Raw genomic sequence first — 15,709 nt, forward strand, 5'->3', positions numbered from 1 at the left:
CCAGCTTCAGATAAGGAAGAGTCCATAATACCTAGCCCAACCTCTGAGGGTGTTAAAGCTAATGTGGAGTCTAGTGATGACGAGACAATGTCTTCTGCTGCAGAGAGGATCTTCTACTTAGGAGCTACAGAAGGAGACAAAAAGGAGAGTAAAATCCATCTCAGACTTGAAGAGGAAGAAAAGCCTTGTTCTGCTGAAAAAGAGGGCCTGGAGCCCAAAACAGACCTTTCAGATGAAAAATGGAAGAGCCCTGAGCTTGAACCAGCATCTGACCCAACAGCTATAAGGGGAAAGGACAAGTTCCAACCCACTTCCTCAGCAGGTGGCCAAGGAAAGTCAGAGCTGGATGAACCAGTTATAGAATCAGACCAAGCTGAGAAGGTTCTAGAGCTTAGCAAAAAGACACGCCCCCTAGGACATTGTACTGCAGAGAAGGGGGCATATGCACCAGAGGAAGAGGAGTCTGCTGGGTCAATAGGCAGTGAATCGAAAGGTGGAACTGAATCCGAGTCACGCTCTGCAACAAAGGAATCGAGGGACAAGGACCCACAAGAACCGATGGCAGAATTAAAGCTTGGTCCCCTCCCCAGTGAAGGTGGAGAGACTGAGCTCTCTCAACAGGGGGGCAAGAGGTACAATGCAGCACAAAGCTCCATCCTGGCAGAAGGCCTGAAAGGGTCAGAAAAACAGGACATATGGAAAGGGGAAGCAACTTCCAACGTGTCAGGGACTGGAAGAGAAACAACTGACCTGGGAGAAAAAGAAATGTCAAAAATGGTTCTTCAGATGGAAGCCATAGAGATTAAACCAACCCCCATGAGCCCCCCATGGCAGCATCCTCCCAGCACAACAGAAAGTCCAGAGGAAGAGAAACTAAGCCAGCCCACCGTGGGCGAGCCACCCCAGGACACAGGCCCCACCGTGGGCGAGCCACCCCAGGACACAGGCCCCACCGTGGGCGAGCCGCCCCAGGACACAGGCCCCACTGTGGGCGAGCCGCCCCAGGACACAGGCCCCACCATGGGCGAGCCGCCCCAGGACACAGGCCCCGCTGAGGGTGAGTCGCCCCAGGACACAGGCCCCAAGGCAGGTGAGCTATCCCAGGATGCAGGCCCCAAGGCAGGCGAGCCACCCCAGGACACAGGCCCTGCCGAGGGCGAGCCGCCCCAGGACACAGGCCCCAAGGCAGGCGAGCCGCCCCAGGACACAGGCCCCAAGGCAGGCGAGCCGCCCCAGGACACAGGCCCCAAGGCAGGCGAGCCGCCCCAGGACACAGGCCCCAAGGCAGGCGAGCCGCCCCGGGACACAGGCCTCAAGGCAGGCGAGCCGCCCCGGGACACAGGCCTCAAGGCAGGCGAGCCGCCCCGGGACACAGGCCTCAAGGCAGGCGAGCCGCCCCGGGACACAGGCCCCGCCGAGGGCGAGCCGCCCCGGGACACAGGCCCCACCATGAGCAAGCCGCCCCATGACACAGGCCCCAAGGCGGGCGAGCCGCCCCAGAGCACAGGCCCCACCGTGGGCGAGCCACCCCAGGACACAGGCTCCAAGGTGGGTGAGCCTCCCCAGGACATAAGCTTCAAGGTGGGTGAGCCTCCCCAGGACATAAGCTTCAAGGCAGATGAGCTGCCCCAGGACAAAGGCCCTGCCACGGGCAAGCAACTGCAGGATAAACCTCCTCCGGGAGAAGAAACTGAAGCCGTCTCTACAGGCTCTCCTGTAAGAGAATCACCTCATGGGGACAAGGAATTGTCATGGCCTGTTGTTGCCACGGCTGAAGGCAGGAAACCTCCCAATAGGAAACAAAAGCCAGAGTCTGGGCCTGTTGTTGCCATGGCTGAAGGCAGGAAACCTACCAATAGGAAACAAAAGCCAGAGTCTGGGCCTGTTGTTGCCACGGCTGAAGGCGAGAAACCTCCCAATAGGAAACAAAAGCCAGAGTCTGGGCCTTTGAAGTCCATTGCAGGTGGGGTGGAAGTCACGTCTCAGGAGCCTGAGAAGGCACCTGTGGAGCTGGCTTCACCCTCCCTCACCACTGGCTGGCAGGGCTCACTGGGGCATGACTGCGAGATGTATGAAAAAACCTCTGTGGCTTCTAAAATTAAGCTGTTTGAACAAGGTGGCGCTTGCGGCCCAGTCTCTGATGAGCGAAAAAGAGCAGCCCAAGAGCGGCCCCGAGAGAGTGAAGCCAAGAGACCATCTAAACCAACAGAGGTGCAGATAGAGCCACCACGGGCCACGGGTCTAGCCATGTCTCCCACACCCTCGGTCGCCTCAGATGACAGAGCAAGGCATGTTGGGGAAGTGTCTGGTGTTGGATGCCTAACCACTGCGCAACGGGCAGCCACAAGAGAGTCTTCCCAGCCTCCGTCTTTGAAGGAAGGTGTTTCCACCGATTCAGAGCACAGAGGAGAAGGCACCGGGCTTGCTTCCCCCGATTCCGGCTGTGAAATCACCCTAACAGAAGCTGTGGTAACTCCTCCCATGAACTGTCCCAATGGAAAGTTCATAAGCATGTTGCGTGGCTCTTTTATTTATGATCATGTTCAATGGCACCTCACACATCCATTGACTGAGAACGGCCGCTTTGCATTCCCTGTCCTTTATGTATGTGTATGTGGCCTGGCTCCTAAGCTGAATGCAGACCCGCTGGCCAGTCGGTCCATCAGCTTTTGTTTTGTGAACTCCTGACGGTTTGGCTACCTGGAGAATGCCAACTGGGCACACGAGCTTCATGCCCAGGAGCAAGAAGGGGGCGTGGGGGTGCGGATCAGAGAGCTTTTATATTCCCACACACACACATGCACACCTAGCAGCAAAATTCCCACGCTTCCAGCTTGTTCCTTGCACTTCTTAATTTGTTGTCCCCTCTTGCTTGGCTTGTGAGTCCCTCTCACCTCCTCCCCACCCCCTTTGGCAAGCTGGTGCCTGGAGGGTGAAATAGCTTTCTGCTGCTCTTGTAAGGCACTGGCTCAGTTCCTTTTGGAGTTCATTGCTAAAGACTAACCCGTTTCTCTAATCCAGAGCAAATCTCAGGAACCAATTTGGGAAGAAAAGGATTTATCTGACCCATCAGTAAAAGCCGCCCCGAAAGAAGAGGGTTTAAGGACTGCTATTCCAGTGGTCTCCCAGGTCTCAGTGCTGTTTTACTAACTGCTTCTTACTGTAGTATGAAAGCTCACCTTAACCAGCTGAGGACTGTATGCTTTTGACTCCTTCCCCTATTGCAGAGCTGCTATATATATATATATATACGTGTGTGTGTGTGTATATGTATATGCTCCTCTCGAGTTTGTTGGAGACCCCTATGTCTCATACCTCTCAACCCACCAGTCATCTGGACAAAAGGCAGCCGAGTTGGAACGGTCCGACCAAAGTGGGGGATATCTCTGACTTTGTGACGGCCTGATCCTGAGCACGTCGAGGTCACTGGAAGGCTTTCCATTGACATCAGTGGGCTTTGGTTCAGCCTTTATAGAGGAGTGAAACCGTTCCTTGAGCAAAAAGCAAATCTTAAAACAAAAATAATGAATAATTCCCGATTTCTGATTCCTGAGCAGTAACCAGGTGGCAAGCAAGGTGGGGTGAAATTTACCCTGTGCTGGGACAGTTGAGAGGTATGTACGTCGTTCGAGAGGAGTCAGCAGAGGAAGGCTATCTCTTTGCTCTGATCCCGTTGTCAATTACACTGATTAAAAACGCAGCTGTTTAAACTTGACTGGGTCCGCTCCGGTTGTTCAGCAAGCTTTTGGGAAGCATTACAGAGTCCAGGCTCGTTCTCACACAAGCGCTCTGTTCAGCTTCCAGCAGGATCCCCTGCAGGGTGATGCCCTGCCCTGTCCCATTCACGGGGCCTCCATGGGTGAACACTGACCATTCCTCCCATACATCTGATTAAAATGAACACATAAAAACCTAGAGTGATGCCCCAACACAGTGAGTGTAAAACTCTTATAGGGTGATCTCAGTGAAATTGACAAGCTCCTTCACTTCTCCTTGAATACATGCAGCTGATGGAGCTTTTTTCTTTTCTTTCATTCAAAATCCTATCCTCTCCCCCTTTCCCTTCCTTGTTTGTTTTGGTGCCAAACTTACTGACACATAATTGCAGTCTGAGCTGTTTATAAATGTCTCTTAACATACCTGTTGTTTTGCACACGTCTGCTTCCATCAGGTTCAACGACATGCCTGAGAATTTCTTTGGAACTGTTTTTCTTTATTATTATTATTATTATTATTATTATTATTTCTTTTCTAATTCCTCTCTGCAAATCAGACCAAATAAATTTCCCCTGCAAAGTTGCTGCTGTCAAAAGTTTCAGTTTTCATGCTTGAGTTGTGTTTGAATCCCCCTCTGTGACATTTTCCCAGCCGCCTCCTCCCTCTCTCCTGTTGGCTTAGCTGGCCCTAGCCTGCCCTTTGGAATTTACAGTCTTAGCCTCTCTTCGCCATTGTGTCTCATTCAGAGAGCGGGAGCGAGGGAGGGCGCAGAGGAGAAAGCGAAGCCACCTCGGCACAGGGCTCCTGAGAGCGACACTGGGGATGAGGAGCAAGACCAGGAGAGGGATTCAGTCTTTCTGAAGGACAACCATCTGGCCATCGAGCGAAAGTGCTCGAGCATCACGGTCAGCTCGACCTCCAGCCTGGAAGCCGAGGTAGACTTCACTATGATCGGCGACTTCCACAGCACAGCCTTTGAAGACTTCTCTAGAAGTCTGCCTGAGCTCGATAAAGACATGAGTGAGAGGGAAGCTGAAGGTGCGATTTCCTCCCAGGATACTGACAAAGCAGCTCCTGGCCAAGAAGAAGATGCCAAGGAAGGGGAGCAGGGCTCCCACCATATCCCAGAAGTGTCCCACTTTGAGGTACTATGGGGAGCCATGCCACAAGACTTGTGTTTCAGTGTCGTCATCTCACAGTGTTATCTGTCTTGGCATCTGGCATTGCTTGACCAGCATGCCCCTTGCATCTGTTTGGAAGAGCATGCCAGCTTTCAGACAACCCAGAGATCCTCTGGAGTGTTTGTTTTCCCCAAATGAATGTTGTCTCTGTTTTGCATGCTGTTTTCGACTCCTCCAGGTGCATGATTATATTGTGTAAGTGTGTCCATGCATCTAGCTGAAAAAGCCGTCGTCCTCTTAACTCACTGTGTTTGGCTGGCTACCCCATGCCTGTACTGTAGCAGCATGCACGGGTGAGTGGTGTGTTTCTCTTAACCCAAATCTCTGTTCCTGTGTGTTGCATGAATTTAACAAATAGCATGCGTGTTGAAGTAACATGTACTGTGGTCATAAAGGGGGATAAGCACCTTACATAAGGGCTGGTGGGACATGGCAAAAAGGTCTGTGATGATTCCTGTGAGGGGAGTAGTTATAATATGATCACACTAAACAAACTGCACATGGAGTTGCTGGAGAAACTAAAGGTGTCCAAATGCCAAAGAGAACAGGGCAGAGCCGGAACCACAGTGAATGAAGCATTGTGCTCTCTGCAATTCTGAAACTGGGTCCAAGTCCTCAATTCCTTACCATGGATTGTGTCTTCCGGCCTTCAGTGTTCCCAAGTCCCTCCTGTCTTCTGCAGGTTGGACATTTTACTCTGTGCAGATTGGCACTGCTATCCAGAGAACCAAACTCCCTGCCTTTCAAATCAGGGGAGGTCTGCCCCCTCGGCCAATGCCCTTGTCCCCCTAGAATAGCACCCTGATAGAGTCGCTGTTTTTCACCACCGGGGCCCAGGCTCCAATTTGGTGTAACTGACATGTGGCGCCCCCCTCAAGCCCTTCCCCATGAGGAAATTCACACCAGGTCCCTGCAGAGCCAAATGTTAGGACCAAACTCAAGCAGGGTCAAGGCCAAGAAATTAAACCAACATCCCCACAGGCATCCTCAGGGTGTTTGAGCTGAAGCCTGTGCTCAGAGAATACATCCCAGAGACCTGGGCCTCGAATTCACCCCAGTACCGCACCGGGATACAGCTGGCAGAGGTGGGGAAGTGACTGCACCCTCCCCTCTGCCAGGATGGCCTGCAGAGACCAGCACAGCCCATAAAATGAGCTCAGGGGCATGGCCAGGGCAACTGGGTGAGTGCTGGATCAGCACATCCCCTGAGCAACCTTCACCAGCAGGGTTCCAGCTGGATGGGCAGGTGCTGGTCACATGTTTCTGCCCCTCAGAGTTAGTCCTCCTCTGCCCTGCCTCCCTGAGGGTCAGGCTGGCTCCACGCACCCACATGGGTGAACCTAATCCATCATTACAAAGCTTCCCTAGGCCACCAGTGCAATGAGTTTGGTGGGTCTCATTCCAATCTCGAGTGGCTGTTTGTCACAAACCAGGAGACGCTTTGCAGCCTGCTCAGGAGAAGGCCTGCTGAATGAGCATCAGCTCGGGATTGGGGTGCACTGGCTAATTGTGTGGGGAAGCCTGCACAGTGTCTGTGTGCATTATGGGCGACGCTGGTCTGTGCTGTTTTTTTCTCAGTGTAAAGAGGCCTACAGTTACCCAAGACAGTGACCTTGCAAATGCAGCCCGGGCCTCCTAGCACCCACAGCTCTTCCCAGCAGTGTTACTTGGTCCATGGACTGCAGGAGGCGGGTACTAACATGTGCAGCTTAGGGAAAGAGGTGCAATTCAATACACACTAAGATGCTATTGCATTTTTAACCGAACCCCAGGAACCAACGCAGTTTCACGCAATCTGTTGCTGACTTGCTGTGTTCCCTCTGCAGTCATCCGTTCTGAAAACAGAGGCTGTGACTGTCAGCTCGGTGACTGGCACGAAGAAGGCGGAACCAGAGGTCTCCGTGCACCACAGAGTCACCACGGCGGAAACAACACAGGTGACTTGCTCCTTTGCACTTGCTGAGTTTTACTCCGCAGCACGGCACTGCCATTCAAAAAGTGCGAGAGCCAGCAGCTTGGCACCACCATGCTTTCTGTGGAGCCTCATTCTGGAGTTAACAAAATCCCCAGACTGCAGGGGAAATAAAAGCAAACCAAACAGGTTCTTCCTCTCACCCCTCGGGGGTTGGAGACCCCTGGCCACACATATAGGATTCATTTCTGGGGCCTGATCTACACCTAAAACCCTAGCGACATTGCTCAGGGTTGTGAAAAATGTCATGCCCTGTGGGACGTAGTTAGGTCAACCTAACCACTGGTACAGACATGGCTAGACCTTGCTACCACCTTTCGGAGAGGTGGATTCACTACATTAATGGAAAAACCTCTTCTGGTGATGTAGCGTCTACACTACAATGCTATGGGCCCAGCTACAGCGCCATAGCTTAGCCGTGGTAGTATAGACATACCATTAGATCAGGTGAGGTTTTTAAAATGTGCTGGTCAGTTTTGTGGGGTTTCTTTTTAATCCTTTAAAATGGTAGGCCTTCCTCAGCAGAGACCACAGACTAGACGGAGCAAAGACTGACGAACCCTCTTCTTATCTAGAGACGTCAAATCAAGGCCCCACCCCACTCCTGGCTCTTAAAGAACTTTTCTCTCACACTTTTCTCACAGCACTTCTCTCTCACACGCACCCCCCTCCGCACGCGTCACTTGAATACGGGATTCACGTCCTCTCCTAAATTGGTGTGCAGCATTGCTGCGCATTGCTCTCTGACTGCTGTGCCCCTCCCACAGGAGGCTGCCTTGGTGGGGAGCAAATAACAGAGACCTGTGGTTTGCATTCCTGTTCATTAAACACATCGCACCAGGCTAGTTACTGCCCATCTGCAGCTTCAAGACCTGTCTACGGCTTCCCTACCCCCAGTGCGTCACTGCTCCAGGGCACTAACGTTCTGTCAGCAAGTGCAGACAAAGCAGACCAAGCGCTCCTTTCCAGCTGGCTAACTCCCCGGCTGTATCCGCGCGGACTCACCAGGTCTCCCCTTCCCTTGGCAGGTCGACAGAGGCACCACGGGCGGAAAAGAGACAACAGCCACGTCCCACATCGTCACCACAGAAAGCATATCAGTGACCTCAGTAAGCATGTGCCTCTGCGGAGCCAGGCCATCTTCTCCTGGGGTCCCCAGGTGGCGGTGTCTAATTGCGTCCTCCCTCATTGATTGATTCCTGGGTGCTGAGTGAGAGGGAGCGGCCCTGAGCTGGGTGGGGGGCTTGGCAGGGGGCGCTGTTCCATTGGGGACAGGGACGGAAGGGCACTCTGTCCCTGGCCATTTGAAGATGCCAGCAAACGAAGGGAGAGGCCTACAGACCTCCCGTGTTTCTGATGCTCCCCTCCCAGCTGTTTGTCCTGCGTGTGTCCATGCCAAAGCTCCAATGTAATGTTGTTCCTCCAGGATCACAGTACCAAGCCTGGGAAGGGAATGAGCCCCGCTACCGAACTTCGCTCCATATCTCCGGTGAGTTGAGAAGGTGCTTCCACTTCCCAGGTTTCTGTGCTGGACAGAGGCCCTGGGGGTGCTGCAGGGATGCTGTCTGGCTGTGAAATGCCACCCCTTGGAGTTGGCCCTTGGCTCAGGGTTTAGGCTGTCCTCAGTTGGTAGCTCACGCACCTGCTGCATTATCTTTTCCTGGGCGCAGACACCCTCCTCCAGCATGGGGCCGGAGTGCACCATCTCCTTGCTGAGAGATTTCTGTGGAGCGGGAGGGGAGGACAGGCTGGCCATCCCACTTGCCTAAGGAATGCAGGGCAAGGCAGGGCCTGGAATCTTCCACCTGGTGACTCTCTACTGTCCAGAACAAGCACACACATTGAACACAGATTGGGACCGGAGAGCTCCCTAGGCTCACTCCTCGCTCAGGCAAAGGTCTCATTGACTCCAGGGGAGCTCTGCTTGAGCAGCGGCATGCAGGGGTTGGTCCAATATCACTAAGGCTTTGGAGCCGCAAGAGGTCAATGTCATGCACCAGCTGCAGATCCCTCTTCTCGGGCTCAATCCTGTGGGGTGATGCTCGGCTTCCATCGATGTCCATGGTCAGCAATTTGCGGGGCGCACTCAGCACCTTGCAGGATCAGGCCCTTAGAGCAGCACTTTCTGTTTTACTGCTTTCCCCCTTTGATTACTACTAGGCGGGGTAAAGCCCGGCCCGATGCTGCCCCCTGTTCCAGGTCAGTCACTTACCAGAGCCTACATCCCAAAGAAGCACAGACACTTGGGGTGCCTGCAGCAGAGAAGGGGGTACACGCATCCAGCCCATACACTCAGAGGAAAATTGCATCTGTCCTTAACTCTTCTGTGTTTGGAGTTGGATATAAAACAAAGGACCCCAAAGAAATGCAATAGAATGGAATTGTGTTCCCCATTGGGAGGGGCCCTCTCTGCTGCTCCATCAGCTGTTGTGGTTGCTCCGGAGATGACAGCCTGTCCCCACAAAAACACTCAGACCGGTTGTAAGCCTCTCTCTTGCCTGGCAAACTCTTCACCCCTCTGCAGGGCAGCCAAGCAGCAATTCATGGGCTGACAGGCTGAGTAATAGCCTTGTCTCTCTGAGCCCCACTTCTCTCTCTTCATTCCTTTTTTTTATCTTCCTCTCCCATCATGGGCTGGCTCCCAGTCTCATACAGGGAGGGCAGGGCTGGACTCAGCCAGCCCCTGCTAGCACAGCTCTCCCTTTGGTTGCACTCTCTCCTTGTGGAAGGACTATGAGAAGCACAAAGGCCATGGTGGTGGGTGATCCAAGCCCTAACTCCCAACCTCCACAGCACAGCACAGAGCCAACCTAGGAGCAGGCCTGGAAGACAGTGAAAGAGAGAAAAGGAATGAAGAAAGAATAGGGAGGTTTGAATGATCTCTCCTGAGAACCGTGAAGTTGTAAGCTTTCTGGCATCCTCCCAAGCCCCACACTGATAGCATTAGGGGAAGTGGCATTACTGACAAGGGCTCCATTGCCGTTGGTCCTGTTGACGGATGTTCCTTGCGTGTTCTGTAGATCACCAGCAGCTCTGCTGGGAAGGAAGTTCTCACCAGCATATTTGGTGCCACTGCAGAAACCCTCTCCACCTCCACCACTACCCACGTTACCAAGGTAAGAATGACAAAGGTACAAAGTCAGGAGTGGGACATCATCAAAACATAATACCTTGTGGGCAGGCTGTGGGTTCCTTAAGAAAACAGCTTCCGTTGGGAGAGGAAGGACTTGTACACCAAATTGTAATGTACACGAATTGGAAACAGCAAACGCATCATCCCATAGTGGCCCATGACTGACGCCATTTACATAGCAACTGAACATGCAAGAGTCCTTTACCATTTAAAGTAAATGGGGCACTTTCAGCATTGGTATAAGTGGGTTCCACTTCATTGGGGCCAGTAGCATCGGGGTGAATTTGGGCCAATGTGTTTCTGCCATTTGTGACTGTGTCCTACATTTCAGGAAGGAAGGCAGTTCGCAGTGTGCATGTCATATATTTATACACACCAGGGACAAATCCGATCTACTAGGAAAGGGGGGGATTTTACCAGTGAGGCAGAGAGAAATGTTCTGAGTTGGGTTGGATTTCTAAATTGCTCGGCATTGCCCCAGCTCCCCCTGATTTAATTGGGAGCAGAGTTAGGTCGGTGCTGAGCACTTTTGAAAATCTCACCTACCACACCTAATGCCAAACCAATGAAGAGAGCTATTTCCAAACCCAAGAGCCCTCCAGGGAAAACCACCCACACAGGTGCCCGATACTGGGGCAAAAACACATCAGCTGACCTCAGCTCTTGGAGTGACACACAGGGAAGGTGGGATCTCAAATTCAGCAGCTAACGTAGGACGCAAACCATGGAAGGCTTTAAGGATCAACTTCAATGCCTTGAACTGCATCCCCAAGTAAACAGGAAGCCAGTGCAGTCTGTGGAGCACTGGCGCAATATGTTCCCTTTGGCCCTACCCACCAAGCAATCAGACTGCTCTGTTCTCCACTAGCTGAAGCTTGAGCAGCCTTCAAGGCAGCCACCTGTCTAGTGCGTGAGAATCATCCAGTCTGTGGACTCATCCTGCCCCCTTTTCCATTTCAGACTGTGAAAGGAGGGTTTGCAGAGACCAGAATAGAGAAGCGGATCATTATTACGGGAGATGAAGATGTGGATCAAGACCAGGTAGGAGGGAAACCTGTGGGAGGCCATTCAGTACTGTTAGGGGACCTTCAATGGTGACTCTTTCCTGCACTCGTTTCCTACTCTGCTGGGAAAGCAAGTCCGTCCACAGCCCAGCTATCACTGGGAAGTGCTTGCTTCCCTGAATGGATCATTCACACCAGGGTGTGGAGGAGGGGATCAACTGGGGTGGAGGTGATATAGGGGTACAGCAAGCTCTGCACTCACAGCAAAGCCTATCTGTGCCCTGAGCAAGTGACGTGAAAGGTGCTACCCCATTTGGGCCTACAATCAAAACAACATGGTCGTTTGATTTATGCTGGCCAGTAGCATCTTCCAGTCTAGAGTCTCCCACCAGTGTTGCTTTAAGTAACGAGGAAACAGCACATGCTTGCTCTTCTCAGGTGTAGCTAGCTGTTTGGACAGTGAACACAGGCTGGCCGCTGGGGTGGCATAGCTGTAATTGAGATTACACTCTAACCACCAAAGGAGGGAGTGGATTGAACGCGTAAGCCAAGCACAATAAAAAAGAAATCCAAAACAAGGATTAAATTCAGACAAGGAGCCAGACTGTGGAATCCTCGAAGGATACGTCCACACTGCAGCCGCGGGTGCGAATGGTACGTGCCCTAGCTGTACTCTAGCCAGATCACTGAATATAGCAGTGAGGATGTGACCGCAGAGGCTTCAGTGCTGGCTGTACAAGCAAGTACGTACCCAGGGGGATCCGTTGGGCTTGTGCAGCCCAGTCTGAAGCCCGCGTCTCAGCATCCTCACTGCTATGTTTAGCAAGCTAGCTAGAGTACAGCGAGCAGGGGTATGTCTACACAAGCTATAAAGCATACCTGCGGCTGCACTGTAGACACTCTTAGAGTCAAATAGGTTTGATTTCTTTTCTTTTTCTTTTACAAGCAGAGTGTTCTTATAGCTGGAGTTGTCATTTGCGCATTGCAACACTCTCTAGAGCAAACCTGGACCTTCCATCTTCTTCTCTATGGAGTTTCGCTGTAGCCCATCACACTCCAAGTGCTTCCAGTGAATGTATTCGTCGTGTTGAAGCGCTCTCTCTTTGTGAATGAGTAGCAGAGGGTGACACAAGTCTCTTGGACAGAAGAGCCGGGTTCCAGGCACTGGTCCAGGACACGCTTCCTTACTTTATTTTATAATACCATTAAGAAAATCTCAACAATACAAAGTACAGAAAAAACTAAATGTAAAAACAAAGTTCTCTTAAAAGGAGCAGAATCTAAAATATTAGCTTAACACAAAGAATTGCTGAAGTTCCTCTGCTAAGAGTTCAGTGATGAAGACTCAGATGTTCTGCATCTCTAGCTGAAGAAATCTGGCAATAATATTTGCAAACTCATGGATGATAGGAGAGGTCCTGGAAGACTGGAGAATAGCTAACATAGTGCCCATGGAAAGGGAAAGGAGGAGCTGGGAAACTATAGACCAGTCAGCCTGACCTCAATACCTTGGAAGCTACTAGAGTAATGTATAAAACATTCAATTTGCGAATACCTGGAGGATGAAGTGGTGATTACTAGCAGCCGGCATGGATTTACCAAGAACAAATCATGCCAAACCAGTTTGATTTCCTTCTTTAACAGGGTAACTGGTTTGGTGGATAAGGGGAATGCGGTGGACATAATATACCTGGACTTCAGCAAGGCTTTTGACACAGTCCCACATGACATTCTGGAGAAATGCAGGCTTGGCAGAACTACCATTAAGTGGATACATAATTAGTTAAACAACTGCAAACAAAGAGTAACTATTAATGGAAACATGTCAGATTGGAGGGAAATCTCAAGTGGGGTTCCACAGGGATCTCTTCTGGGTCTGGTTTGGTTTAACATCTTTATGAATGACCTGGATGTAGGAATAGAGAACATCCTGATGAAATTTGCAGATGACACAAAGCTAAAGGGGTTGTCAACACTTTAGAGGATTGAGCTAAAATTCAGAGGGATCTTGATAAATTGGAGAACTGAGCTATAGACAACAAAATGAATCCAACAAAGACAAGTGTAAGGTGCTACACTTAGGGAAGAAAAACCAAACGCACAAATACAGAATGGGGGATAACTGGCTTGGCAGCAGCACTGCTGAGAAGGATCTGGGAGTTGTGGTGGATCACAACCTCAACGTGAGTCAGCAATGGGATGCAGTTGTAGGTTGTATTAACTGAGGCATAGCATGCAAGTCAGGGGAGGTGATGGTACCACTTTGCTCAGTGCTGATTAGGCCTCGGCTGGAGTACTGTGTCCAGTTTTGGTCATCAGTGTATAAAAAGGATGTAGAGAAACTGGGAAGGATCCAGAGGTGAGCAACAAAGATGATCAAAGGGATGGAATGCAGCTATATGAGCAAAGGCTGAAGGAACTGGGTATGTTTAGTTTGGAAAAGAGATTAAGGGGGGACATGGTATCGGTCTTCAAATACTTGAAAGGCTGCCATAAAAAAGATGGAGAAAAGTTGTTTTTTCTTACCACAGAGAGCAGGACAAGATGCAATGGGTTCAAACTACAGCGTAGTAGACTTAGATTAAATTTCAGGAAAACCTTCCTAACTGTAAGAACAGTGGGACAGTGGAACAGACTGTCTAGGGAGGTTGTGGAAACTCTTTCACTGGAGGTTTTCAAAAGGAGGCTGGATCACCATCTGTCTTGGATGATTTAGACACGACAAATCCTGCATCTTGGCAGAGAGTTAGACTAGATGACCCTTGGTCCCTTCTATCACTATGATTCTACAGAAAATAAGTCCAGCAAAGAATGATGAATAGGACATCCTAGGGTTTTACAAATCCTTGGTCAGCTAGTAGGCAAGATGTGCTGGCAGGTCATTACCCACAGATTCAGCTTTGAATCTCTGTCTTTGGGTTCGCAGGGATGGTTAAGCTTCTTGAGAATTCAATCCAAACCCAGTTCCTTACGTGCCCAACCTTAGCCATGAGTAGTTTCAAATGCCCTGGGCCCATTTTCTGACATGCTTGTGGCTTGCTCCAGAAGTAATGCTAATCTTGGCTATTAACAAAAGATGTAACTGACATTGTGGTAAATACTCTGACATTGTTCTGGTTTACAGGCATTAGCTTTGGCAATCAAAGAGGCAAAACTACAGCACCCTGACATGCTGGTAACCAAAGCTGTGGTATATAGAGAAACAGAACCATCTCCAGAGGAAAGGGACAAGAAACCTCAGGTATGTATAGAAGTTACAAGGTAGAGCCTCTCTCATGGGTACAATATATATAGGTTACAGTGCAGGCAGGGCATCCTCCATAGGTGCAATATGCTAGAATTGATAAATGGTACAAGCAGGAAGTCCTTCACAGATGTAATTCATTGACAACAATACAGGCAGGGAACCCCTCACAGCTATGATGCGTAAGTGATGATACAGGCAGAGCCTCTCTCATATTGTAGTTACAGTAGGAAATAGTGTAGATCAGAGCCACGAACAACTTTTTAAAAGGCTGCTCCTAGAGCAGCCTCTGAGACGGGCTACGGGGACTGCTTTGCTGCCCAATTATCCTGGCTACTTGCAAAGCAGTTCTGTGAGCAGCACCATGTGTTCAGTGTTCTTTATCTAGGGTTGTCACAATGACTGTTCCAAAGGCCTTATCTCGGGGCCCAGGGTTTATCCCATTTCTTCTTGCACAGCCCCTCCTTACTTCCAAGTACCCTCAGATTTCCTTCCTAAGAACCCTTTGTCAGTTCTCTTAATCGTTTCCCCGGTGTGTGGTGTTTCACTCATCTTCCGTCTTAAACACTATGGGATAGGTTTGCAAAGGGCTTCCAAAAATGGCCATGTTTGTGACCGAGCCCATTTGCATATTCTAAGAACCCACATTTGCAACTGGAGAGGGATATCTGTGTATGCTCCAGGAGACTGGACTGTCCTGTCCAGAGGCCTGGGAATGGCCCAGAGAGCTTTTACCATCTGATTGCTGTGAGAAGACCTGTGACCACATCACCAAACCCACCACTACCATTGTCCTCCTTGTTATCGGGCTCAGCATGGACTGACTGAGCGCTGTATTGCAAGTGCCCGTTCTGTGGGTAAAGTGAGGACTTTAGTCTTCAGGTTCTGCCAGCCTGCTACCACTCACCAGCACTACGTTCATCAGGAATAATTTTTTTTAATTGCTTTTTTTAAAACCTGCCCAGTTCCCCAAGTTGCCTCCTTCTAAATGTCCATATGCCAGTGCTAAAGCATGTATTTTGCATGCGCAGGCCGGTGCACTCTCACAAACTCCAGGCATTTCTGGAGCCCTCCTGAAAACATGGCTCTGCTTTTTGTTTTTCTTTCTATTTCTGATTGATCTAAATAATCTTGCTTTAAATTTCAGGGCTGGAGGTTGGAATTTTGAAAAATGGATGTTCGTAGTATCCCATTTCATGTGTTAGTCATCCGTTAAACAGGCATCCTGAGCTCATAAATGAAACAGACAGACTCTATTGTAAATAGACGCAATGGGCCAAATGCAACCCTGATGTGACCCTGTCAGCTTCAGAGGACATGTATCTGAGATGAATTTGGCCAGATGTCCAGAGACATTGGCACAGATACCAGAGATAGCTGGAACCAAGATCTGTCAGGTTTAAAATGTTTGGGTTTTGTTTGTTTTTGCACCTAAGCAGCTCGTAAGCTTTCATCACA

The 15,709-nt window shown here is 50.4% G+C and overlaps 1 protein-coding gene across 1 annotated transcript in view; it reads left to right on the forward strand.

The window, feature by feature from the left end:
* EPB41L1 (erythrocyte membrane protein band 4.1 like 1) overlaps positions 1-15,419 on the forward strand; it is a 59,038-nt gene extending 43,619 nt beyond the window's left edge. The window contains exons 15-23 of the mRNA XM_065414538.1: positions 3,022-3,129; positions 4,464-4,862; positions 6,725-6,835; positions 7,899-7,979; positions 8,297-8,359; positions 9,891-9,986; positions 10,964-11,044; positions 14,132-14,248; positions 15,399-15,419. Coding sequence (XP_065270610.1) covers positions 3,022-3,129; positions 4,464-4,862; positions 6,725-6,835; positions 7,899-7,979; positions 8,297-8,359; positions 9,891-9,986; positions 10,964-11,044; positions 14,132-14,248; positions 15,399-15,419 — 1,077 coding nt within the window. The remainder of the gene's footprint in view (positions 1-3,021; positions 3,130-4,463; positions 4,863-6,724; positions 6,836-7,898; positions 7,980-8,296; positions 8,360-9,890; positions 9,987-10,963; positions 11,045-14,131; positions 14,249-15,398) is intronic.
* Positions 15,420-15,709: the final 290 nt, after the last annotated feature.

This window comes from Emys orbicularis, chromosome 12, assembly GCF_028017835.1.
Source record: "Emys orbicularis isolate rEmyOrb1 chromosome 12, rEmyOrb1.hap1, whole genome shotgun sequence".
In the NCBI taxonomy this organism is placed as follows: Eukaryota; Metazoa; Chordata; order Testudines; family Emydidae; genus Emys; species Emys orbicularis.